This window comes from Micropterus dolomieu, linkage group LG05, assembly GCF_021292245.1.
Source record: "Micropterus dolomieu isolate WLL.071019.BEF.003 ecotype Adirondacks linkage group LG05, ASM2129224v1, whole genome shotgun sequence".
Lineage (NCBI taxonomy): Eukaryota > Metazoa > Chordata > Actinopteri > Centrarchiformes > Centrarchidae > Micropterus > Micropterus dolomieu.
The window spans coordinates 27,517,148-27,541,739 of record NC_060154.1 but is presented as its reverse complement, the minus strand read 5'-3'; the positions used below and the strand labels follow the sequence as shown (position 1 = coordinate 27,541,739).

At 41.9% G+C, this 24,592-nt stretch overlaps 3 protein-coding genes across 6 annotated transcripts in view; all 3 read left to right on the top strand.

Annotated features, from left to right (window-relative positions):
- LOC123971698 (espin-like protein) overlaps positions 1-5,175 on the top strand; it is a 19,786-nt gene extending 14,611 nt beyond the window's left edge. The window contains exons 6-11 of the mRNA XM_046050700.1: positions 433-597; positions 702-831; positions 915-1,087; positions 1,177-1,341; positions 2,119-3,068; positions 4,120-5,175. Coding sequence (XP_045906656.1) covers positions 433-597; positions 702-831; positions 915-1,087; positions 1,177-1,341; positions 2,119-3,068; positions 4,120-4,651 — 2,115 coding nt within the window. The 3' untranslated portion in view covers positions 4,652-5,175. The remainder of the gene's footprint in view (positions 1-432; positions 598-701; positions 832-914; positions 1,088-1,176; positions 1,342-2,118; positions 3,069-4,119) is intronic.
- A 2,627-nt stretch (positions 5,176-7,802) lies between these two features.
- On the top strand, positions 7,803-12,295 carry klhl30 (kelch-like family member 30). The gene is made up of 8 exons (XM_046049686.1): positions 7,803-8,036; positions 8,635-9,482; positions 9,569-9,770; positions 10,324-10,410; positions 10,567-10,722; positions 10,981-11,169; positions 11,387-11,532; positions 11,671-12,295. Exons 2-8 carry the CDS (start codon positions 8,709-8,711, stop codon positions 11,917-11,919), a joined length of 1,803 nt encoding a protein of 600 aa, XP_045905642.1. The 5' UTR covers positions 7,803-8,036; positions 8,635-8,708; the 3' UTR covers positions 11,920-12,295.
- Positions 12,296-12,381: 86 nt separating this feature from the next.
- The window catches only part of crocc2 (ciliary rootlet coiled-coil, rootletin family member 2), a 35,026-nt gene continuing 22,815 nt past the window's right edge, over positions 12,382-24,592 (top strand). For 2 of the 4 annotated variants that reach the window (XM_046049684.1, XM_046049682.1), the window contains exons 1-6: positions 12,382-12,505; positions 12,763-12,835; positions 13,998-14,151; positions 14,288-14,385; positions 23,597-23,764; positions 23,868-23,951. In XM_046049684.1, coding sequence (XP_045905640.1) covers positions 12,441-12,505; positions 12,763-12,835; positions 13,998-14,151; positions 14,288-14,385; positions 23,597-23,764; positions 23,868-23,951 — 642 coding nt within the window. In that variant the 5' untranslated portion in view covers positions 12,382-12,440. Of the gene's footprint in view, positions 12,553-12,762; positions 12,836-13,997; positions 14,152-14,287; positions 14,386-23,596; positions 23,765-23,867; positions 23,952-24,592 lie in introns of all 4 variants that reach the window. The other 2 variants (XM_046049683.1, XM_046049685.1) reach the window with 2 other exon arrangements.

Genomic DNA, 24,592 nt, shown 5'->3' with positions numbered 1-24,592 from the left:
CCAAAAAAACCACCCCCCCCCCCCCCCAAAAAAAAAAAAACAGAGGCTAAGAAAAGCATTTGGGGGTGTTGAATGATATTGTAGTTAAATCTATGAAGGGACATCAGACAACGTGAAGTTCCATCAATATCATGAAATTTACAGCAAACAGAAATCTCATGTCCCGGTCACACTCAGACATCATTGCAGTCATGCCATGTTTGGATTTGTCAAAAACTATTTTATCCAAGGTGTCTGACCAGGGGGAATACTACAGTAGATGTGATGTGACTGATGGCAGGTATGGATCAGTAAAAAGAGTTTGTGTTACAAATACTTGGATCGTCAGAAGAAGAATTTTGAGCATTAACCTTTTAACCCTAAGTTATACATTTCTCATTTGGTGTTCAGCAGTCTTAAATAGTACTAAATGTGACTCTGTGATATTTGCAGACAGCCTGTGCAGATAAGCCCATTGAGGTAATTGCTCCGGCGGAGGAAGGAGTGAAGGTAAAGCCGGCCGTGTTGTTGCAGTGCAGCAGGGAGGACTACTACGGCTGCCTGAGCAACACATGCAGGGACAGTTACAGCAGTAACACACTAATGGATAGTTTAAAGGTAAACACTGAGTTTAGTTGTTCACAATGTTTTCCATTCTTCACAATTTCCTGTTATAACCCAAAGCAACCTGGCCATGCCTCTTTTTTTGGGGTCTGAATTAGCAACCTGAGAGTGAGGAGTCCCCGCAAGCTAGATACCCTCAACTCCCTGTTCCTTCTGCTTCACCCACACCTGTCCAGCCAGAGAGAAAAGCTGTCAACCGAATAGAGCAGGTTCAAACCGCAACATCTGGTGAGAAACACTTTGCTGTTTATCTAAGTTAATCACTCTTTTACCGTCGACAAAGACTTATTTATATATTATTTGTATTTCAGTTATTAAGGGTTTCAGTCAGTCCAAGGCCGCTGGGAGTGAGATAACTGTCTCTGCTGATAAGACTATATTGCCTGATGCAAACCTCCTGCCTGAAAGAAAACTACTTGGCGACATGAAGTCCATTAAATCCTTGAAACAGTCAGGGATATCAGGAGTCTTCACTGGACAAGCAGTAAGTGCAATAAGCTGTCTTGTTTTGCATGCCTGTCTTTCCTTTGGAAGTGCTTCCTTTCCTTAGCTAACAAAGCATTGTCTGTGCAGAACAAGATGGTGGTCCTGCCCACTGAAGAGGCCAACCTGTCGGACATCGACTACCTGGTGCCCACTCACGATGAGAGAGGCCGTCCCATTGCTGAGTGGAAGAGGCAAGTCATGGTGAGACAGCTGCAGGCCAGGCTGCTGGACGAGGAGGATCAGAGGAGGAAGGTAATGCCTCTCGAAAGAAGTTTCAAATAATTAGTATATACGTTTATCTGAATCTTACATATCTTTGGTAAATTTAGCTGTAGAGTTTGATTAATCAAGAGAATTATGGAGAGTGTTTACACCATGATGTGACGTCGTAACAGGTGGATCATAAAGAACTGAAGGATAACGCACACTAGGTGCTGGCTTGCAGGTAGACTTCAGAGAAAGGAGGTGATGGCCAAACACTCATAACTCTGAGGCAGTCTTTTTACTTTTAGTACTATAAAAACTGTCTATAGTTTGTATTGTTCCAGTTTCAAAATCAGCCAACATAATTAGTCAGTGCCGACAGACAAATAAAAATGAAATCCTCAACTGTTTTAATAATTGATCAATTTTGTTCAGTTTGCAGCCCTAAAGTCAGTGATATGTTGCACAGTCTCCTTCAAATCAAATCCCCCCTAAACTAATGCTTGTTGAGACTAACCAGGCCACAATGAGCAAAGCAAAAATTGTGGTCTGATTTTGTGATGCTATTTAAAATCTGCATTACTGAAAATTTGAAAACACTTGGAAATTCCATCATCATTTACTTTTAATTGCATATAACAAATCACTGAAGGCATAACACATTGCTTGACAAGTCATATTTTTGAGGTTTGGATCACAGTTTTACTGTATCATTACTCTTTTCCTCTCACGCCTAAACCATTTGAAATGTAAAAAAAAAATAAATAAAACTCTCTTCAACATGGCATCTTGCATGTTTATCTGCCTGCTGTTTGCCTCTTACAGGAAAATGGGAACAGATATGCCAAAGTAAGCTGGAGGTACTCCCAAGCCCACAATGCCATCCTGGGGCCCTCTGGTGAGTTGCTGGCTGAGGATGACCTCATCTATCTGGAGCAGCAGATTGCCAATGTCTCCATGCAGAGGAACTGTGAAGGCTACGAGCTGGAGCTCGCTCGTCTAGCTGAGGAGCTCAGGCACATCCTGCCAGCCCCCATAGTGAACATCACCGTCAACACACAATTCAGAAACTTCACAAGTCAAATTCCTCTACCTGTATGGTGCGGCCGCATCTCAGGCATCGTAAAGAGCATGTCTCTGCTCATGACCAACCTGACAGACCAGCCCTACTGCAAGATGCCCAACACCGACCTGATCACCGTGTTCTCTCAGACACCAGACAGACAGAACTCCACCAGGGGACGCAGGGAGAGCATAGAGGATGAAATCCATCAGTTCGGAGTGTCTGTAAGGACTCTTAAGTCTAATTTTGAGACACAGAACTCACCTTTGTCAGATGAGCCGGAGGAGGCCGTCGTGTTAAGTTCTTCCACACAGCTTGAGGCCACAGAGTCAGACAAACAGCCCAAAGTGTTGAGTCCGGCCTCAGAAACAGACCAGAACAGTGACTCCGGCATTGACTATGATGAAAATGTTGCAGAGACCACCAGCCTCAGAAAGGAGCGTATAGTCGTGCTGTTCTTAGGCCACTGGAAGAAATCTGCCTACACTGTGACACTGAAGAGCAAGGATGCAGCAGAGAGGAAGATGAGTGGTGGAAACCCCGGGGTGGGCGAAAAATCCGGGTCGGGTCGCCGGGGCAGCGAGGAGAGCGCCCAGTCGAAGATGATGAACAGTTCTCTGGGACATTTCTTCAAGCAGAGGAGTGCTGTCAACAAGATGCTTGGAAACTGGAGAAGCATGATCTCCAGTGTCCCGTCCAGACAAATACGCAGGTAGGTCTGTATGACTTTTTAGTTAGTCAAAGTTACTGTCCATCCCTATTCTGCAACATTCTTAACATTAGGTGGCATCTATGAAAGCACAAAACCCCACCTGCAGTGCTCACGTTATGCCAGTGTGTCAAAGTTTCATCCAAAAGTTGATCAGTAATTTTATCAAATTTCCCAAAAGCTATACAGACACACACAGTCAAAGGATTAAGACACTACACACTTATTATGTCATGGCCATACATTTTGGTATGCTGGATGCTGGAACTGTGTTTATTAGCACTTTATGACCAGTTGAAATGAAAACAACTAATTCATTCAGAAAGACACATTTGTTCATAGAATGAGCTACTATTGAAAAGGTCTTCCTTGCCCATAACCAACCCCTTCATAAAGTTTAATGGAAATCCATAATTTTTAAGATATTGTTAATAGAAAGGAAAACATATGTTACAGCTCCACTAACCAGTATTTTTAAATCTTTTTTATTTATACAATTGACCTCAAATTTGCTGTTCCCCACAGCTCCATGGGACTCTTAACCTCTTTTAGTAGCAGTAGCTTATTGTTGCGAATGTTATCCTCTGTAAAATGCTATAGTTGTATGGCTTTCTACATTAATTCATCAGCTAACACGATCCATATTATCCTCTGTACCACTGATATTATGTCAAAGTGTTGATTTTAGCCTGCAAGAAATGTGCACACACACGAGCACACGCTTGGGAATTTAGTGGTTGCAACCTTAAAAAATGGCCCACTAGAGGCCGCTGAAAACTACATACAGCCCCTTTAAATGTCAAGGATACAACTTAAAAAATATCCACTGAACAGCGTACAGGTTCTGGTTGGAATGCTATCTCTAGTACTGAAATGATTAATTGATAAATCTTTTAGTCGACTGACATAAATGAAACGACATTTCTAAAAATCTGTTAATCATTGAGTCATTCAGCAAGAAAGAAATGCAAATATTTGGTTGTTAAGCTTATAGTCTCTATTTGCATCTTGTTTTTTAATACATCTTGAGTAACCATTCAGTGTTGTCACACAGGCTCCACAGGCAGAAAGCCCTCTACTCCCCAGAGCAGTTCCTACCTCGTCTGGATGGCGTGCTGATGGAATACGACAACCTGACCCTAGATCTCTTCATGCTTGGCTACTTTCACATCCTGGAGTTGGAGTTGCCTGTGGACGAACGTAAAATGAGGCACCTGCTGTGTTTTGAGGTTTTCGATCATGTGGGGAGCTTTCCCTGGGAGCTGGTCAGGGACTTTCATAAGGCTGTCATACAGGACATTGAAGCTGGAAACCGTGAGTGGAAGGACGGTTTTGAGGACATTAAAGTAAAGTTCTTTGGAAACACTGTGAGTCAGTCTGAAAGCACAGCAGAAGTGGTAAAACATAGCCTCCCAGAGGTTAGACAGGTCCCTAAAGTCATTGTGCAGACACCTACACCTGATGAGGGGATGCCCCACAGTGGAACTGACATTTCCAGTTTCAGCAATGAAGAAATTTGTAAATACATCGACCGTAGTTTTGCTTTTTGGAAAGAGAAAGAGGCAGAGATTTTTGATTTTGAGTAGTTTCTTGTGTCATCTTTTTGATATTTTTGTATTGTCTGTAGTTTGATGATGTAAGGGCTGGGTATCACACCTAAATACTGTTTGATTTGTGAACTGAATTGTTGTAATAGTCAGCTATTGAGTACCGAAAGCTAGCACAGAATGCTTAGCCAGATTTTTAGCCTTGTTTACTTTTGATCAGATATTGCCTGATTTGAATTATAATTTTGTTAATTTTATACTGTATTTTTTGTGTTAAAACATTAACCTGAAATGCATTTGAGAAGTTTGGACTTTGTTGTTAAGTTTTATAAAGGATTTATAAAAAAAAAAAAGATTTTGGGTCTGCTATTCAAACTCAGGTATCAAATTGGCAACACGCTGCAAACCATACCCAGCCATAATTCAAATGCCAGAGTGCAGAGGGCACTAACATGTTAAGAAAGCAGTTAATGGTAAATATTCCCAACACAGCCTAGAATCCATGATCTGTCAGAAATAGGACCAGTTGTGGCATTATTACAAAATAAATCATTACACAGATACTTGTGTAATGTGTTTATTTTATTGTAAAGCTGACCTTGGTTATTTAATATTACCCCATTGTAAAGACTAATTTCTCCAACATTACATCTTCTTTTTGTTTCTTACCATTTTAAGGCACTTTTAATCAGACCTCACTTACCTTAACCCATATATAGACATACAGCACATATCATAGAGAGACAACGTGCTGTATATCTATATACAGTATCTCACAAAAGTGAGTACACTCCTCACATTTTTGTAAATATTTGATTATCTTTTCAAGTGACAACACTGAAGAAATGACACTTTGCTACAATGTAAAGTAGTGAGTGTACAGCTTTTGTAACAGTGTAAATTTGTTGTCCCCTCAAAATAACACATCTAAACCACTGGCAACAAAAGTGAGTACACCCCACCTTTTATGCCCACACAAAATAGTTACACTTATGTAACTATTTTGTGTGGGCACCATTATTTTCCAGCACTGCCATAAACCTCTTGGGCATGGAGTTCACCAGAGCTTCACAGGTTGCCACTGGAGTCGTCTTCCACTCCTCCATGACAACATCACAGAGCTGGTGGATGTTAGAAACCTTGCGTTCCTCCACTTTCCGTTTGAAGATGTCCCACAGATGCTCAATAGGGTTTAGGTCTGGAGACATGTTTGGCCAGTCCATCAGCTTTACCCTCAGCTTCTTTAGCAAGGCAGTGGTCATCTTGGAGGTGTGTTTGGGGTCATTATTATGTTGAATACTGCCCTGCAGCCCAGTCTCTGACGGGAGGGGATCCTGCTCTGCTTCAGTATGTCACAGTACATGTTGGTATTCATGGTTCCTTCAATGAACTGTAGCTCCCCAGTGCCGGCAGCACTCGTGCAGCCCCAGACCATGAAACTCCCACCACCATGCTTGACTGTAGGCAAGACACACTTGTCTTTGAACTCCTCACCTGGTTGCCGCCACACACAGTTGATACCATTAGGACCAAAAAAGTTTATCTTGGTCTCATTAGACCACAGGACATGGTTTCAGTAATCCATGTCCTTAGTCTTCAGCAAACTGTTTGCTTTCTTGTGCATCATCTTTAGAAGAGCCTTCCTTCTGGGAGGACCAATTTGGTGCAGTGTGCGGCGTATCGTCTGAGCACTGACAGGCTGACAACCCACCCCTTTAGCCTCTGCAGCAATGCTGGCAGCACTCATACGTCTCTTTCCCAAAGACAACCTCTGGATATGACGCTGAGCACATGCACTCAACTTCTTTGGTCGACCATGGCGAGGCCTGTTCTGAGTGGAATCTGTCCTGTTGAACAGCTGTTCATGGCCTCCGTGCTGCAGCTCGGGTTCAGGATCTTGGCAATCTTCTTATTGTCACGGGTCGGGGTGCTGAGTGCAGACTGAGGTGAGGACCCAAATGCAGACAAAGGCGAGTCGAGGGGAGGATGCGGTTCAAAAGGAGATTTATTAACTCAAAACTAAACTGAAACAGGCTTACAAGGAGCTTGAGGCAAAGTCCAAACCAAGGTAATCCAAAAACACAAGGAACGATCCAAAACCACAGGGAAATCCAGAACAGGGAAAACGGAGCACAAGGCGGAACACTCAACAAGACGCAGACGACGCAGACAATACGTGGCAAAGACTGAAGAAAACTGAGGACAATATATACACACATAAACAAGCAGGGAGGGAAGCACAGCTGAGATACATCAGGTAATCAGACAAAGCTAGACAAGGACACCAGGAACAGAAGATTACCAAAATAAACAGGAAGTAAAGTTCACAGGAACACACAAGGACAGATCTACCAAAGTAAAACACAAAAACATGGAAAGATCAGTGCACAGACAGAGACGGGACCGAACAGGAGACAAGACTGCCCTAAAACATGGAGATAAAAGACTAAGGACTAAGACAGACCATAATGAGAACATACAGAAGTACACCGATAAAGAAAACACTAAACATGAACTAAAGCACAGGACCAAGAACTAAGATGAGAGACGAGACATAAACTACTAAGGACAAGGAACGAGAGAAACAGGCAAGAAGATAGACATATGAAACAATGGCAAAAACTCAAACTCACAGGGAAAACTACAACTCATAACACTTATAGCCTAGGCCATCTTTATGTAGAGCAACAATTCTTTTTTTCAGATCCTGAGGTTCATGAGGTGCCATGCTGAACTTCCAGTGACCAGTATGAGGGAGTGTGAGAGCGATAACATCAAATTAAACAGCCCTGCTCCCCATTCACACCTGAGACCTTGTAACACTAAGGAGTCACATGACACCAGGCAGGGTAAATGGCTAATTGGGCCCAATTTGGACATTTTCACTTAGCGGTGTACTCACTTTTGTTGCCAGCGGTTTAGACATGAATGGCTGTGTGATGTTTTATTTTGAGGGGACAGCAAATTTACACTGTTATAGAAGCTGTACACTCACTACTTTACATTGTAGCAAAGTGTCATTTCTTCAGTGTTGTCACATGAAAAGATATAATCAAACATTTACAAAAATGTGAGGGGGGTGTACATTCTAGGCGTGTGAGATACATACATACAGCACAAAACACAACAGAGTTGGTGCTACCTCATATATCTCCTTAGCGAGAGTCCAGGCCTGTTGAGAAAATGGTAAATATGTGCCTGTAACAGCAGCTGTGCCTCCCATGCATGATGTTGTTTGGAATCTACTTCAGCACAGTGTCACTGTCAGACCTAAAAATAACTCGACGACAGGCAGCCCGTCCCAATGACTTGGCAAAAGCTTTTCTCCATGCTGCCCACTCCGTGTTGATCTAACCAGCTGCTCAGCCACAAACTGCTTTTTTACTGGAAGGATGAGCCATTATTTCCATTCTGTGCTTCTGTGGTGAGTTTGTTGTTGGTTACTTATTTAATTTCACAGTATCTGATGAGAGGAAATGTAATTTATTGTTCGCTTTTGAGGAGATCAGAGTAATACTATTCTCTCATACTGTACTAATCAAGAGCCAAAAGTACTTTGTAGTCCTTGGAAGAACATGATGATGCTTCACTTGAGAAGACAGCACTTTTTTACAAGCTACTTTTTTGTCAAATCTGAAAGGTCACTGTTTCTGAAATAGTTTTCTAAGTTCTAAACTCAAATACTCAAAATGTATCTACAATTCTCTTCATTTCCCTTTTAGGCCTTTTTTTTATTTGCACCATAATAAAAAACTGCATTATTTTTTAATTGAAACTTAATTTAATTATTTTTATTGTAAAATCAAAGATATCTTTTTTGTAAGTAATAAATGACAAACTATTCCTGTAGACCATTTTTTGGTCACGCCATCTGTGTGATGCTGTTACTTAAAAACAAATTTCAAAGATTGTTGAAAAGGATGTTGTACTTCATGCTGAAGTTATGGCAACATTGTTTAAACAGGTTTTTGACAATAATTTATTATTTTAATATATTTATTTATTTTGTTTAACACTTGCAGGTGAGCTCTAAACTCTGTTTCTGACCATCCCTGCTAAAAGACGATTTGACCTACGTTTTGAACTGAAGTCGGCCATGGTGCGGAATGTGGATGACCTGGACTTCTGCTTGTCCTCGCATTCTCAGAGCATCCTGGAGGGCTTGCGCTCCCTCTGCTCTCACCCCAAACTGGTCGATGTAACACTGAGCGCAGGGGGTCGGGACTTCCCCTGTCACCGCGGCTTGTTGGCCCTCTGCAGCACGTACTTCCGCTGCATGTTCACAGGGGACTTTGTGGAGAGCATAGCTGCACGTGTGGAGCTTCATGATGTTGATCCTGACATACTCAGCTGCTTGCTGGACTTTGCCTACACAGGCAAACTGACCATCAACCAAAGCAATGTGGAGGGTTTGATCTGCACCTCCAGCCAGCTGCAGTTCCAGACAGTGAGAGCCGTGTGCAGCCGATACCTCCAGCACCAGATTGATGCAACCAACTGCCTGGGAATCCTGGAGTTTGGGGCGATCCATGGCTGCCCTGAGGTGGTGGCCAAAGCGTGGGCCTTCCTCTTGGAGAACTTTGAGGCTGTACAACAAAGTGAGGAGTTTCTACCATTGGGAAAAGACAGACTGGTTGCCTGTCTCTCCGACGAAGGACTACAGATCCGGTCAGAGTGTACCCGCGTGGAGGCCATACTGAAATGGGTCGGGCACCACAAGGAGTCTCGGCTCTGCCACCTCCCTGAACTCCTCACCTTGTCCCGTCTCTCTCTACTCAGCCTGGACTACCTGGCTGACACCCTGCTGAAAGACAGCCTGGTGCAGGCCTCGCCCAGCTGCAGAGAGGCTGTGGAAAAAATTCACAGAGAGGTTAGTGAGCTCACACTTACTCCTTCTTTTCTCTTTGTTTGCTCAGTCTGAGTAGATTTCCAAAATCATGACTTCTACTTTTCTAGAAAATGGATTTGGCACCAGAATGTATGGACAGACTCAGCTCTCAGAGTCCACAACCAAACCTGCAGGAAGTGCTGTTTGTAATGGGAGGTCGTTCACTGGATGACTCAGATGATGAAGATGGCTCAGATGAAGATGAGGACAGAGATCCAAGACTGCAAAGAGAGCTGCACAAGAACTGTGCCTTCTACAACACAAAGACAAGTACAAGCACTTTTTGCCCACATTATAATTTCCAATTTTGTTTAAGTGCAGAATCCATTCAGCAAAAGAAATTTGTTGGGAAATGTCTGATTCGTCTGAACAGTCTGGCAGATGTGTCGTATGGTCGTTAAATATAGCGTTGACAGAAAAACGGCTCTGCAGGAATGCGTTCTGGATGTGACAAAATTGGATCGTCTTCTCAGTTCGTCAAATGAGGGTTTCATTGTGCAGAGCTGGGAGACGGCATCCATGTCCGTGTTTTTCATATGGGGTGTTAAGGAAAAGATGGTTGCATCTCATTCTAAAGTTTATGGTTTCATGTGGAAGCATGACAGCTCTAGCCACAATGTCATGGGCTGTGCCAGATAAGTTGTATCTGTTAACTGTTTCTTTCTTTCTTGACCTTACTTGGTCCCTGAGGATGTTTCTCTTAGCCTAATTTCCCTGGTATACATTTCTCCTTTGCATACTGTATTTGTGAAAATGTGATCCAGTTTCCCCTCACTCTCTGAATGATGCTAAAACATGAACTCCCTTTTCTTTTTTTCTGTAGAGCAGTGGCATGAGCTTCCTAATTTCCCCAACCCTAACAAGTGGGGCTACTCAATGGTGTCCTTGAACAATGATGTGTATGTCACAGGTGAGTGAAGTCTATGCAACCCTTTAAAATACAGAAACTTAATCGGTAAAGGAGAAAGTAATGATAAATTGTTTTGTGCAGATCTCTTTTGTTTCTCATGTGAGGAATGCGAAAAGTCGGCAGACTTTTGACAAAGTGCTCTTGTCTGTCTGACAGGGGGCTCGCGAGGTTCGAATACCAACACCTGGTCGACCACTGAGACCTGGAAGTACATCACAAGAGAGGGGAGGTGGGTTACTGTGGCACCCATGCTCCGGCCTCGGACTAACCACGCGTCGGCAACGCTCAACGGGGAGATTTACGTCATTGGAGGTAAGAAAATAAACAGCCCTGTATGTGGTGAATTAAACCTGCAGTGCAATGGAAAACTTTGATAAAGTCAAGTAGCTCATCTGCCCTGAATGGCTTACCTCTGCGGTGATAATTTATAAGAATTTGCTTGCATTTCGTCTTTGTGGTTAAATAGTTGGCCATGTTCCACAAACACATCTTTAAATGCAAGTATTAGTTTACATTTTATGAGACCATAATTTAACCTCATCGCTTGTTACTTACATTTCCCTCCTTTAGGTACAACATCAGATCGGGTTGAAGTTGAGCATTATGACCCATACAACGACACTTGGGCCTTGACATGTCCCGCCTTAAAATATGTGACGAACTTCACCGCCACAGCGTGTCATGGGAAGCTCTATGTGATTGGCTCGTGCGCTGTGAAGTACAATGCTTTGGCCATGCAGTGTTATAACCCTGTTATAGGTAAGGATGATCAAAGCAAACGTCATGTCTCCGATGAGTCTGCCATTTTTTTTCAAGCAAAGCTTTACTGGCAAGAGATTTGCTAAATTAAATTACAACTATTAAAAAAATGTTTTGCAAATGCATTCGCTATGTTTCATTTATTTCTCACCATTTTGAGTCTTGGATATTTCCTCACTTTCCCCAATTCATTTTTCTACAATTTTTTTTTTTCTAGATAGCTGGATCAGCATATGTTCGCCCTTCATCCCTAAGTATTTGTCCTCTCCTCGTTCTGTCTGTGTGGATGGAACTATATATCTGGTTGCTGATAACACTAAGAAAGTCTACTGTTATGATCCGGAGGTGAACATGTGGCAGAAGGTGGGTTTATATATCACTGCTGACTATAGTCATAATACAGCAATGCAATCCCTCGAATCAATGCTAATTTAACAGTATTATAGAAAAACTATGTTTTATTCTCCTGTTAATTTGCCTTTGACTTCTCCCGCTCTTTAGGTCCAACTTCTCCACATGCTGCATGAGAATGGCGGCTTGGTGTCGCTGGATGGCAAGCTGTTTGTCACCGGAGGCCATTGGAAAGGTATGGAGGGGGACTACGGGGTGGAAGTGGAGATTTACAACCGAGCATCCAACACCTGGGAAGTGGAGTGCTTCCTGCCAAGACTGTGGTTCTACAGTGAAGTCTGCACCATCTTCCTTGATCCATCCCAGTGGCCTGAGCTTTTCCCCATAGAATCAACATAATGACCTCCTGTCCCGAAAGGACTATACTCAAGGTCAAAGAATTCACAGAGACATGTTCCTATCATAACTATGTTACAGTGCAAATGGCATGTTTATCATAGGATGTCACTGTGCCCTAGAATAGTGTGTTACATGATCCTCAGGTATCCTAGGTTGTTTTTACGGCCTCGCTTGTTCATTTATACTTTGTATCATGTGCTTGTGTGGTTTTTTGTGTGTTATTGGACTGAGCTTGTGAATAATTAAATCCTTGTAGAAATAATTTGTGGACTAATGTTATGATGATGATGAAGATGATTATTATTATTGGTTGTATATCACGGGTTTGGAACTGGAAATGCTCGAATTCTTAATAAAATGTGTTCCTGAAAATAAATTTATAGTAAGTCTTGTCTGGGAAAAGACAGCTCACTTTGCCTTTAGTGCCTTGACGATCATTAACCCATTGGCTCTCGGCGTTAGTCCTGCCATGGAAACACTATGCAGTCTATGGGAAACACTCAAGCCAGCATTCTATTTCTATGGCAACGGCCCGGAAGCGGACTGGGATTAGAACAGTGCTGCTCGACCTGAGAGTCGCTCAAAAGTTTGTCAGTGATTCTTTTTCAACTCTCTAGCCCTGTCTTTAAGCAGGTACCGGTTAATTAGGGACTGTCTTTATCTGTTATAACATGATTCAAAATGACAGGCTACGTTTGTGTTTGTTGTTTTGTTGACCTCTCTCTATCTGAAGTTTTATTAGCCTTTAAGTTATGGCAAGCTAACGTTAGAGCTACGTTTCTGTCTCGTCAAATTAAACATTTAAAGCTTTAACTTTACTAGCTGACGTTTTCTTTTTTAAAGCTGGGCCAATTTTGCAATGAGTTCTCAACGGGAGCAAGATGGACACTCACCTAGACTGGAGACTGTGATTCAGGTTGGTAACATAACAGTTATTGTCCAAGTGGGATTGTTAGCGTCACACTTCTTTAGACTTGGGGAAAAGCAAACCGCATAAGAGGAAAATGTGTAAATAACGACATTAAAGATGGCTGAATTCAATGTAACTGTTGGTAACACCTGTTCCAAGTCAAAATGTCTGCTGTGGAAAAATCCTATTGAAAGGCAGTGGAGGAAGAAGTACACATTTACTTAACTCAAAGTAATAGTCAGACATTCAAATTCTGGTAAAAGTGAAAACATACAACCTTTTTTGTGGAACTTTATTTCAGTTTCAGTAACAGTAACACAAATATCAAACATTCATTGACAGAAGGCTTTTCATTCTTTATCCTTTTTTCCAAACATCCTGTCACAGAGTTCGGGCGTTCAGATACAGCTTGTCTGGAGTCCAAAAGTGTAAATTATTAGCATCAAAATAATGAAAGTACTAAAAGTAATCATAATGCACAACGGCTCATTATTATTGATGAAATAATATAAGCATCACTGTTGCAGCTGGTAAAGGTGGAGCAAATTTTAACTAGATGACTATACTGCTGGCTAGTTTAATCTATAATAATACATCATAATGTATTTGTTGATTATATTTTGTTTTAATAATCTGAATCTGCAAAGTAACTAGCAACTAAAGACTTACATTGGGTAAAAAACACAACATTTGCCTCTGATATGACAGTGAAAATACTCAGCATACTTTTATGCTACTTTATACTTACACTACATTTCAGAGGGAAATATCGTACCTTTTCCACTTCATTTATCTCTCAATAATAGTTTCTACAGATCTACAGTTTGACCTGCTGCAATAAGTAAATGTTACCTTCAGGTTAATGAATCAATAATGGCAATCCAGTAATATAAAATATATCATAAGCCTCTGAAAGAGTCTATTATGCAGAGTACTGTTACTTACATTACATTAGCAACTGCTAAGGACTTTGTTACTGTTAAATAATTACTGTTACATAATGAGTAATTACATCTGTTTGCGTATATTTCAGTATTTTTACTCAAGTAAGATTTTGATTGTGGTATTACTACCATCTCCACAACTGTTGTCCTCATAGTCTAACCTAATGAGTTGGGCCTTTTCTGCTCAGTTATGTGATATGTTATTATGACATGTATGAATGTAGAAGTTGGAGGACTCCCTGCTTCACTCTGATGGCAGCTCAGGAGAGAGGACTCTGATGCTTCGAGGTGATGGACAAGAGTCCAGTATTTCGCCGACGCCTGTCACCACCCGCATCCGCCAGATCATCACCCGCCACCTGGCCGAGCAGCCAGCCGGTAGAGAAGAGAGCTTTAATTCAAATGCATAGACAAAAGCACACGCAACAATAAATGCACCATGTTAGATATCAGTTGTCATTAAACCCCAGGTGGTAAGACACGTCTGTATGCATGATCTGTTTCCCAATCCCAGGTGAGAGCTCTGAGGTCAGTGAGCTGGAGGAGAGCAGGGCCCTGGGGGATCAGCTGTCTCCAAGTCAGTTGGACCATGACCAGTCGTCAGACAAACAGGTCAGTCTCACAGACAGGGTTGGAGTGACACAGGGCGGGAACACATTCTCAGGTCAAGGTCAAGCTGTCAAACATCATTTACATTTTTCGCATTTGTTGTACCCATGCTATTCTGATGGAAATGAATTTTTGTTCTGGAACAGAAAGGGAAACAAACTAAGATGTCTTCAAAAATTATATAACAGACCAAATGGCATGCACAGGTGATGTCGTCTAGGTACATCTGACAGATTATCATCTACTTATTCTTGACTTGAACAGCGGAACCCCAGAAATGTAGTCTTCTCATGAACAACATACTAATCATGTTAGTGTCAACATTCGTATTGATGACTCGCACCTAATCACATAGCATCTCTAAATACTTTTTCTACAGAAAGAAAACTGTGTCCCCCAAGTGAGGCTACATTGGCAGGCATTGTTTTTAATGTCACATGTTAATGCAGCTCTCACAGGAGCTGGAGTATGCAATTGTGCAGATGGTAAATTTTTGCAGTTTTGTTTGGAGATGAGATCAAGAAGGTCGGCAACACTAGTGCATTGACTGCAAAAAGCTACATGCGTTTGAAATGGAATATGGTTACAGTAAACATCAGCGTGCCACCACTCTTTCCAGCAGGGAAAGCCTTTTGGGGCTGAACAAACAAACAGTGTGGGAAGGTTGAAACAGCTTTGCATGTGCTGTAGTGAAAACTGAGTTGGAAAAAGGGCAGAATCTACATGTACAGAGTCATGATTGAATTACTATTACTTGGCACAAGCGCATATTTTAAATGTCATACAATTTTCCTTATTTAACTGCTGTAGAATACAGTTTACATATTACAGCAAGTACTGTATAAGCATCCATTGTGTGCATGTGTACGTGGGGGTGGGTGAGTGTGTGTGTATGTGTTTGTAAGTGTAAATAAGAGAGGAGAGGGTGGTTCATGAAGGGTTTCCTTGTGGTCTGTTCAGGTAGACTCAGACCCCCTATGCTCATGAGGACCGGCGTCTCCCTTCATAGCCCCCCCATGGGTTGCCCCTCCATGTAGCGGCTGCTGTTCTGGGGGAAAATTGTCAAGGTCACTGGCCTCCTCCCTTGAGGCTGTCGAAGAAAAAGCTCATTTTTCATGGTGCACAAAGCAGCCATTTGGGATAACACTGTCCTCATTCTGCTGCTTAAATCTAATGAACTCCCTTTGCTTGCTTTACTCTTGGAACTTATTTTAAAACCAGGGCTATAAATATAATTTAATTAGCTTGGCAGATATATATAGCATATGTAATTTGTTGATATTTTTAGATGTGCGAAAAGGCACTAAACAGAAAAAAAACAGAAGTAAGTTGCTGATATTTGATGCTCACAACACTAGCAGTAGCACTTTGAAGAGTGGAAGGGCAGGGTTAGTACAAGACCTACCTTTTTTTCACGAAGATCACAGAAATTGCAGCAGATTTTTTTATCCAGTAAGTCAAGAGGTTCATTCAACTCCTGTTGTGACTTGTCTCTTCTAGTGAACGCTCCTGTCCTGTCCTTGCTGTTTTTTTTCCTGCTGAACAGCATGATTTGTTTGGCAGCTTTGCTGTAATGTGATGTTAATGTAGCGCACTAATCAGTGCCCTAGAGCCAAATATACTGTTTTGGCTGTGGAATCCATGTGGAGGTAACGTTCAAGCCAACAGTTTTACCTGCATCTAGTTTTCTCCCTCAGCATTTACTGCCGAAGGGATCATATTGCTGAATACATATACAGTATGATACAGCACCCAGACAGTACATATTCATCATCAAATCTCAAGAGCAGGGTAATTCAGTATAATCCTTCATTAGCTTTCTGTGGTATCATACAATGATGATATGAAATCCTGTTTTTGAAATGAATCATTCCAAGAAAATTAGAAAAAAGTAAAGTTAACAAACTTTCTTGTAGTTTTTGTTGTACATGTGAAGAGCTTTGTCTGAGTGTATAGCAATGAACCACAGTTTGCTGCAGTGAACATAAATATGAAAAATATTAGAACTGAACTCCAAATAACAACTTACTTTTACTTTTTACTGTACTATTTTGTTGAAAAGCAGCTTTTGGTGGAACAGTGTTGCTGGGCTATACTGTGAGAAACCTTTTAAGTCAGCATTTGTCCCACTTGCCCGAAGCTTGAGCTAATGTCCCCGGACAGTTTCATGGAGCATTGTGAAATTGAAATTTGTCCTGATAATTTGCACATTGCTCATAATTCTGCACTGTGCATTCCTTCGAGGATAAGAGCACAAGGCCAGCTGCGGTGTGGTGTCCCTCAACCAGATTTTGGTTGCATGTGTTGCACTCAACATTGTGGGGACCAGGTATCACCCTGCCCATACAGTAACAGCCATCCTACAGTTGTCATCTCACAGCTGGAGTACACCCTCCTGTCAGACCAGCTCTCATAACTACTTCCAGGCCAACTTGCTCTGTACCTTTTTTCAGGTTGATGCAATGACTAGGTGTTTTTCATTCCAGTATGTCAAGCATAGGATGTACCAAGCCAAAGATAAAAAAAAACAAAACACCAGCTGTAGGAAGGTGTTAATCTATCCATGGGCTTTCATCTCCCCAGGACCATTACCATATTGTTGTTGCTTAGTAATTTTCTTGCAGATTTGGTGACAATGGAGTCTCCGCTGGTTGCCTGGTAACCTCCAAGTAAAAACAAGACGAACAACAAAGAAATAGTCCCGCACATGCTCTGTGTCACTTTTACCCTGTCTGTGTTGTTTCTAGTTTTTACTTTTTAGTTTTTGAACAGATTAAACAAGCGTGAAATAATGTGCTGACTAGTGGTTGATTTAGAGGTTCTGCTAGTGGATCTGTTACAGTTTGGACAGAGCCAGGAGGGCTGTTTCCAGTCTTTGTGCTGAGCAAAGCTAGCAGGCTCCTGGTGGTGGCAGCTTCATATCTACTGTACAGGCATGTGTAGTATTCATTTTCTTGTATAACTCATGGCAATAAGCATATTTCCCAAAATGTCCACTATTCCTTTAAAGCATTTACTAAATATGATGCCCACCTACCAAAAGTTTGTCTCTGAAATGGATCTGATGCTCATAGTGTCAGAATGTCAGCTGAAGCAGGCCCACCACTCAATGTGTGACAGTTGAGAAACATTCGTAGTTATCCCAAATCCCCATTTTTCCCCCAGCTTTCCTTAAGTGTCTCTGACCTGACAGAGGACCATTAACGCAATGCTGGTTAAGTCACACCTGGACTCCTGAAAGCCTTCCTCTGTCTCTCTGTTAAATCACTCAGCGTGATCTCTGGTGACCCCAGAAAATTGCACATGAACCAGGATAAACCTTGACCCACTTTGTGAGTTGGACGGCCTCGGGAGTTTGGAGAACATGTTGGGGTGAATTCTGAACCCTCTGTGTTGCTTTTGGAGCCCTGCCAGTGTGCATTTTCTCAGACGTAGATATCCATACCGTGCTGCCTGAACACTTAGAGAGCAACTGCACAATGCTGCAGTGTGGCAGTCAAATATAAAGATAAACTCTTGCTGAATGATTTCTAACACCAACTGCCATTTGCCAGTGCCCTCTGAAATCTTGAATCCCCTTGGTCTCTACATAAGAACCCTGTCAAAATTGTCGGAGCAGATAAAGTCTGTTTTTAGGGATTGTGTTACTGTCCCCTTTTGCCCTGCTACCCCCCTCTGTTTCCAGTTTGTTTTTCCTGCTGGCACAAACCCACTCATTTAAGCTGCAGTTTGAATGGAACACTGCCAAAAGGTCTGACTCTCTCAACTATCATGAAATTGTAAAAATTAATTGCCTTCCCCAGAGAAAAAATGCTTAAAAGCCCATCCCAGAGCTGAATTTTTAATGAAAGTATTCCATTAAACCTTTTCAACATTTGACATTAGGCTGCTCATGTTACCTGACTTTAAAGTCAAACATTAAGCACGCGTTTCAGTTCTTTTTCACATGTCAAGAGTGTATAATCAGATGTGAAGTCAACTGTGTGTGTGTGTGTTGTTTTGAACAGCATTGTCCTTGGCTGGGGCATTGTGTTAAGTGCTGCAAGGCCAGCAACATGCTTGTGAGTGCACAGCATGTATTATTAGCTTGGCTGTATTTACACAGATCACTTGTGTCCCTGTGTGCCATCACAGCAGCTGTCCCCATAAGCAAAAACTTCACTCCATGGTAACACACTCACAGCAGCTCCCCCTACTTGCTTCCATTCTCCCTGTTTGTTATCCCACATTGTGTAATTACCGTCAGCGATGATACATAAACAGCTTTCACAATCAGCTGGGGCTTTTTTACGGAGTCAGCAATCAGGGGGTAATGTGAGGGGAAAGGGGAACGGGTATGTTGTTGAAGTAGGATAGTAAGTTTTTTGGGCAGCTTGGGGGCGATGGACATCCGCTCCAGCTGTGTTTAGGAATCTGACAGATAGTGCACTCCATTAATTCCCTTTATTAAGCCTCTGGGCCCAGGCCAAGCCAGGGAAAACGATTGCAGCTGTAACCCTTCACATGCTGGCTGGACTGTGCACTCATGGACAGATATCGCACTGAAAAAGTCAGAGATAGAAAGAAAAAAAGGACTGAGGATGTAGACTAGTTGCTGGATATGCCTGGAAATGTTTCTTTGGATAGATAAACAGGTATGGATCCACAATGCACAGCAAATTCCAAGACATTTCACAAAATCCACTTGAAACAGTAGATAAACTGGTGAGTTATCCCATCTCCAAATGTTGTCACATTAGGTCAGTGAGGGAATATTGTAATCATAACTGGGTAACTGAAATGGATTGGATTTTGATCTACCACATGAGCAAGGCAGCAAGTTTTGGCCCAAACACCAAAGCCTTCACAACGGCCTTGAAAATGATTCTCTTGTTGCTTGTTGGCAGATGAATCAAAGCAAGATTATCCCTTGATGTTGTTTGAAATATTTATCAAAAGAGACAATACAAGGAGTGGCACAAATCATAAATATCAAGAAATATAAAAAGCTAATTCAAAGCACATTTTAAGAGGCTGAAAAGTCTTTTACTTTGGAAACATAAGGAGGGCTCAAGAAACAGATACTTGGGAATGAAAAAAAGAAAAGGAACCGTTGCAACCATATGGAAGCATAAAACATACCATGACAAAAAGGCTGTTCTTGTATAAATTGCATCTTGAACATTATTGCAAAATGGCAGTAGATGACCTTAAAGAGTTGGGCTACATTGGGAATGGGCCCAGCCCACTTTAGGGGGCCGCGGAGGCTGCTCCAGAGTGATTGTACTCTGATGCAGGTCGTAAATAGCAAGGGTGTTCAGTGAGCACACTTCTGGGCCCCCAGTAAGCCCTGTAAGCCCCTGAGTTAGGGCAGATGGAGGACTGGGATTACTCGCTTCTCTCTTTTGCCTTTTTACAGTCACCAATGGATGGGTGTGTTGTGAAGAACAATGAGCTCAAGCTCACTTGGAGATGAGGGTGATGAGATTAAATGATGCAAGCACAGCAAGGGAATAGATGGTGGTGTAGGGGAGTTCAGTGAAGGTGGGGGTCTGCACAACATTGACTATTATGGCGCCCTCTTGGGAGCATCCTGCATGGAGCATGGCTAATCCAGAGCAGCCCCCGGCCTTCTGCTTTACAGCTGACTGGGGAGAAACAATTTTTAAAAAGCGTCCCCTCTGTAGTGTGTGGAGCTGGGGCGAGGCACTGGCAAGAAGCCCACACACTGCAGCTATGTATGAAAACGTGCAATCAACCCTCCTCATCTGGGCAGGGTGGGGACCTGTAGGAGTTGCCAGGGGCACCTGGTCACTGAGTGCACAGCAAAGTAGAGAGAGCGTAGTCTGCAGCAGTGACAGTTGTTGATGTAACTGAACTACAGTTGCTTATTTGTGACCTGCAGGATAATGTATGTGACCATTTGCCACTATACAATTTGTGCAATTTGCATGACCTTCCAGAACGACTACACCGAGTTCAGAAAATACAAAAAGGCAAGGTCAAAATGAGAAAGGTTATAGCTTTGTTCAAGACTAGAGGTTGTAATTTGACATTGCCCTCACTGACAGTTTGCAGTTTGTAGCTCCAAAAGTTTTACTCTGTGTATAATTTGTAGTAACCTGATTAATGGCAAATGTGTATGGGCATATACACCGTTAAAGGTGCCCTTTTTCCAAACAAAGAAATTTTTACATTCAGTGGTACTCATCAAGACACATTGTGTCCTTGAGGACTACATCCTTGTTTATTAGCTAGGACTGTGTATCGCCGCATGAGCACGATAAACGTGGGACTCACTCATGAAAATATTTCTCCATAGCGCTACCAGTTGTCAAAAACTTCACAAGGTGCCGCTAAAGTACAACATCAACCCGAAATGACAACGGTCTTTATCTGAATCCAGCATTATTATTATTATTATTACAACACCATTGGTAAAACTTATATTGCGCTCACAGAAAGGTAGTGGTAGGTGGTCAACTGGGATGGTTGCCTACTTTTGTACTAACACCTGGAAATGGGTTAATTTTGACCATGGTGTTGACTCTGCTCCCTCTGGGGCAGAACTTATCAGTGGCAAATATGTGGGAACAACTGAGCCTTCAGTATTTATGAGTGTCTTCTTATGAGGGTGAGTTTGAGTTAGTTTTGGTATGTTTTTATGAGTTACATCGGTGTAGTACAGTATGGTCTCAGTTGTAACCTTTTCCCCAAAGCTGTAACAGCATTAGACCCCTCCATAAGGCTCCAAATGTAAATTGTGCTCATCTGCTGTGATAAGCCTAATGTGATATGGCCATGTATTTAAGGTGTATTTATAAAGTACATGCTTGTTAGTAAGCCAGTGTTATTGCTATAGCTGTGCCAAAATACTTGAAAAGATGCATAATCACTTATGCTCCATGCACAGCTGTTTCCAGGAGTCCCTTTAAACACAGCTGCTGGAGTTTTGTGTTTTTCAAACACTCCGCCCATGTTGTTCAGTCCCTAAAGCTGTCACCTCAACAACGGGCAGTAAAAGAAGTTTTTGTGTTCTCTCCGGGTCCTCGGAGAAAAACACCAAAAGTGCAGAGCCAAGTTCATGATGGCCGTTAGCGTAGTTTGTAGTATAATATACTGAAAAGGGCATTTGAAAATGTGTTAATAATGGTGGCAAAGTGTCTGAGTTCAGTGTTGAACAGTGAGACTATTGTCTTGGCTCTCTTGGAGCCTGCTGGAGAGATTAAGCACCCAGAGAAGAGATGAGGTACAGAAGAGAGTTGGGAGGGAGTGGGTCGCAGGGTTGATTTGAAGGGCTTGGATGGTGGTTTGGAGTGTGTTGCAGGGGAGGGGGCTCCCTCGCTCTCTTCCTCTCCTTTTAAATGAGAAGTCGGCAAGGGCAGCTGGAGGCACGCAGTGTGTTGTAGTGCTCTAGGGCCATGTGGTTTGTATTAGTGAGGACAGGGTGTCTGGCACCAGGATAGAGAGTGGGTGGTGCAGAGGGAGTTTAGGTTGTGTGAGGTTGAGAGGTTACAGGACATTTGGATTTCAGATATGGGAGAGGATATGAGATTCTACAATGAGAAAGATCAGTGTATATTTTTGTTTTTAGATGCATTTGACAGATACGGCCACCACGCATAAACACAAATATACAAACACACTGTACTTTGACATCCCATAGACTGACATTAACTCTGTAACCTATTACTCTATCTTTAAGCCTAGCCACAGTTAATAAATATTTTGGGTGTCTAGATTGGTCAAAAAGATGACTATTACAGGGTTTATTTTCTTTGGGAGAAGATACTGTGCAATGTGTAAGATATTGAAGAAATAACAGCTCTGATATCATGTCAAAGAGGTCTCTGTATTGTGTTACAGAGATATCTACTGAAGTTAACATGCTAAGCAGCTAGCTCTGTTGTAATACCACTTTGTATCTCAAGAGTCGAGTTTGCACAGTACATCTGTACGACTTCCGAATTCAAATTTCTTTCTTTCAACAAACTAATTGCCTTGTTAACTCATTGTAAACTACACTTCATTCAAACTGGACAGAAACAAAATAAAAGTCATGTTGGTTAGTCTTTCCACCATTCCAACAATCACCAGCTCTGGTTTGGTTTCTTGCTTCTCTCCCACTTGATGCCTCTCCTGTCCCCGCATGAACTAGCCCCGTCTTCGTCGGCCATGGAGTCAGTGTCCTGGCCGGAGCCACCGTTAACCACCTCAGTACTGGATTCCCTCTCATCTCGGAGACTGTGTTCGCTGAGCTAACTAGCTAACAGCAATTAGCAGCAGTTACACTGCAGAAACTGAGCTCTCAAAAACAAGGAAAAAAAGCATTAAAATGGGGGAAATATTACTTAAAATAAGCAAAATTATCTGCCCACAGAACAAGAATATTTCACTTGCTACTTAACGCCAAAAAAACTTGAAACAAGTGAAATTCTCTAACATAAAAGACGCCTGGTAAGAAGAAATATCTTGTCAGACAAAAAGTAAGTATATTTTCAATTAAGATAATTAATCTTACTAAGATTTTAGTTTTTGCAGTGTATGACCTGATATGTGACTTGCTGCCCCCTATTTTTTGGGAATATGAATTCAATAGGTGGAGAGTAGTCCTTTTTCTTACACATTGTAGTTTTAATCTCATCAGGATTGATATCATTGACTCATACGATGATAGTAATTACCAATCAAGAGTGTTGTATTGTCAGATGTCCTTTTTGACATGAACATGCATGAGTGGAATACCTCAAAAATGCATTGAGCAAAGCTCCCATGTCTTTGTTTTTTCTCAAACAGAACCCACAGTGAATGGTTGAAAACTATTAAATGACTTGTCTGAGTGCAAACATATCCTTTAGCTCAACCAAAGATCATTGGTATATCCAGATATACACCTATATAATATAATGCAATCCAACAATGCAGTTAATTGTGTGTGCAATTAATCGTTGTTATTGGTGCAATGGACATGTTCAGTGTAATACAGCCCAGCACAACACCACAACTGCTGCAAAAATGACCATACCACACCTCCATGACATGCTGTCGATAAAACACAATACAATGCTTTGTAAGGATTTATTGCAGGTCTGTTGCAATGGATCACATTAGACTATACAAATGGATCTAATAAGGTGACAACTGAAACAGAGTTCAGGTATACTGTGTATTGTAATGTGCAATATCCTGTCACATTGTCAAACTTGCAAAAGCACATTGTTAACACTCCATCAAGCTCATTCAGGTGCCGATGCTGCAGTCAGCCGTGGACTCAGACCAGGACAGTGTATCACCAGGATCCCTGCAGTTTCAGAACAAGGAGAGAACTTACAGGCAAAAACTGCAGGTCTACCAGGAGGCTCAGCAGAGACAAGCGCAACTTGTTCAAAAGCTTCAGACCAAGGTAACTAGGAAATGGACTTCACAATTCAGAAAACATTACATGAAAAAAAAAAAAAAAGTTCCTTTGGCTTAACTGTGCATCTTATGTTTGTTTTATACACAAGGTTCTTCAGTACAAGAAGAGGTGTGGGGGACTAGAAGAGCAGGTGCTGGAGAAGACCTCAGAGTCTGAGAAGATGAGATTGTTGGTACGTCAAGAATCAGTTTTGCTTCGATATGAATACAGGTGCTGGTCATATAATTAGAATATCATCAAAAAGTTGATTTATTTCAGTAATTCCATTCAAAAAGTGAAACTTGTATAATGTATACATTCATTCCACACAGACTGATATATTTCAAGTGTTCATTCCTTTCAATTTTGATGATTATAACTCACAACTAATGAAAACCCCAAAATCAGTATCTCAGAAAATTAGAATATTGTGAAAAAGGTTCAGTATTGAAGACACCTGGTGCCACACTCTAATCAGCCAATTAACTCAAAACACCTGCAACGGCCTTTAAATGGTCTCTCAGTCTAGTTCTGTAGGCTACACAATCATGGGGAAGACTGCTGACGACCATTGACACCTTGCACAAGGAGGGCAAGACACAAAAGGTCATTGCTAAAGAGTCTGGCTGTTCATAGAGCTCTGTGTCCAAGCACATTAATAGAGAGGCGAAGGGAAGGAAAAGATGTGGTAGAAAAAAGTGTACAAGCAATAGGGATAACCGCACCCTGGAGAGGATTGTGAAACAAAACCCATTCAAAAATGTGGGGGAGATTCACAAAGAGTGGACTGCAGCTGGAGTCAGTGCTTCAAGAACCACCACGCACAGACGTATG

What these genes read in the sequence shown, in the direction of transcription:
- klhl30 (XM_046049686.1), top strand. Translation starts at nt 8,709, where the DNA reads ATGGTGCGGAATGTGGATGACCTGGACTTCTGCTTGTCCTCGCATTCT. An exon ending in TGGAAAAAATTCACAGAGAG is followed by an intron (nt 9,483 to 9,568) that starts GTTAGTGAGCTC and finishes CTACTTTTCTAG; the next exon opens with AAAATGGATTTGGCACCAGA. An exon ending in CAATGATGTGTATGTCACAG is followed by an intron (nt 10,411 to 10,566) that starts GTGAGTGAAGTC and finishes TCTGTCTGACAG; the next exon opens with GGGGCTCGCGAGGTTCGAAT.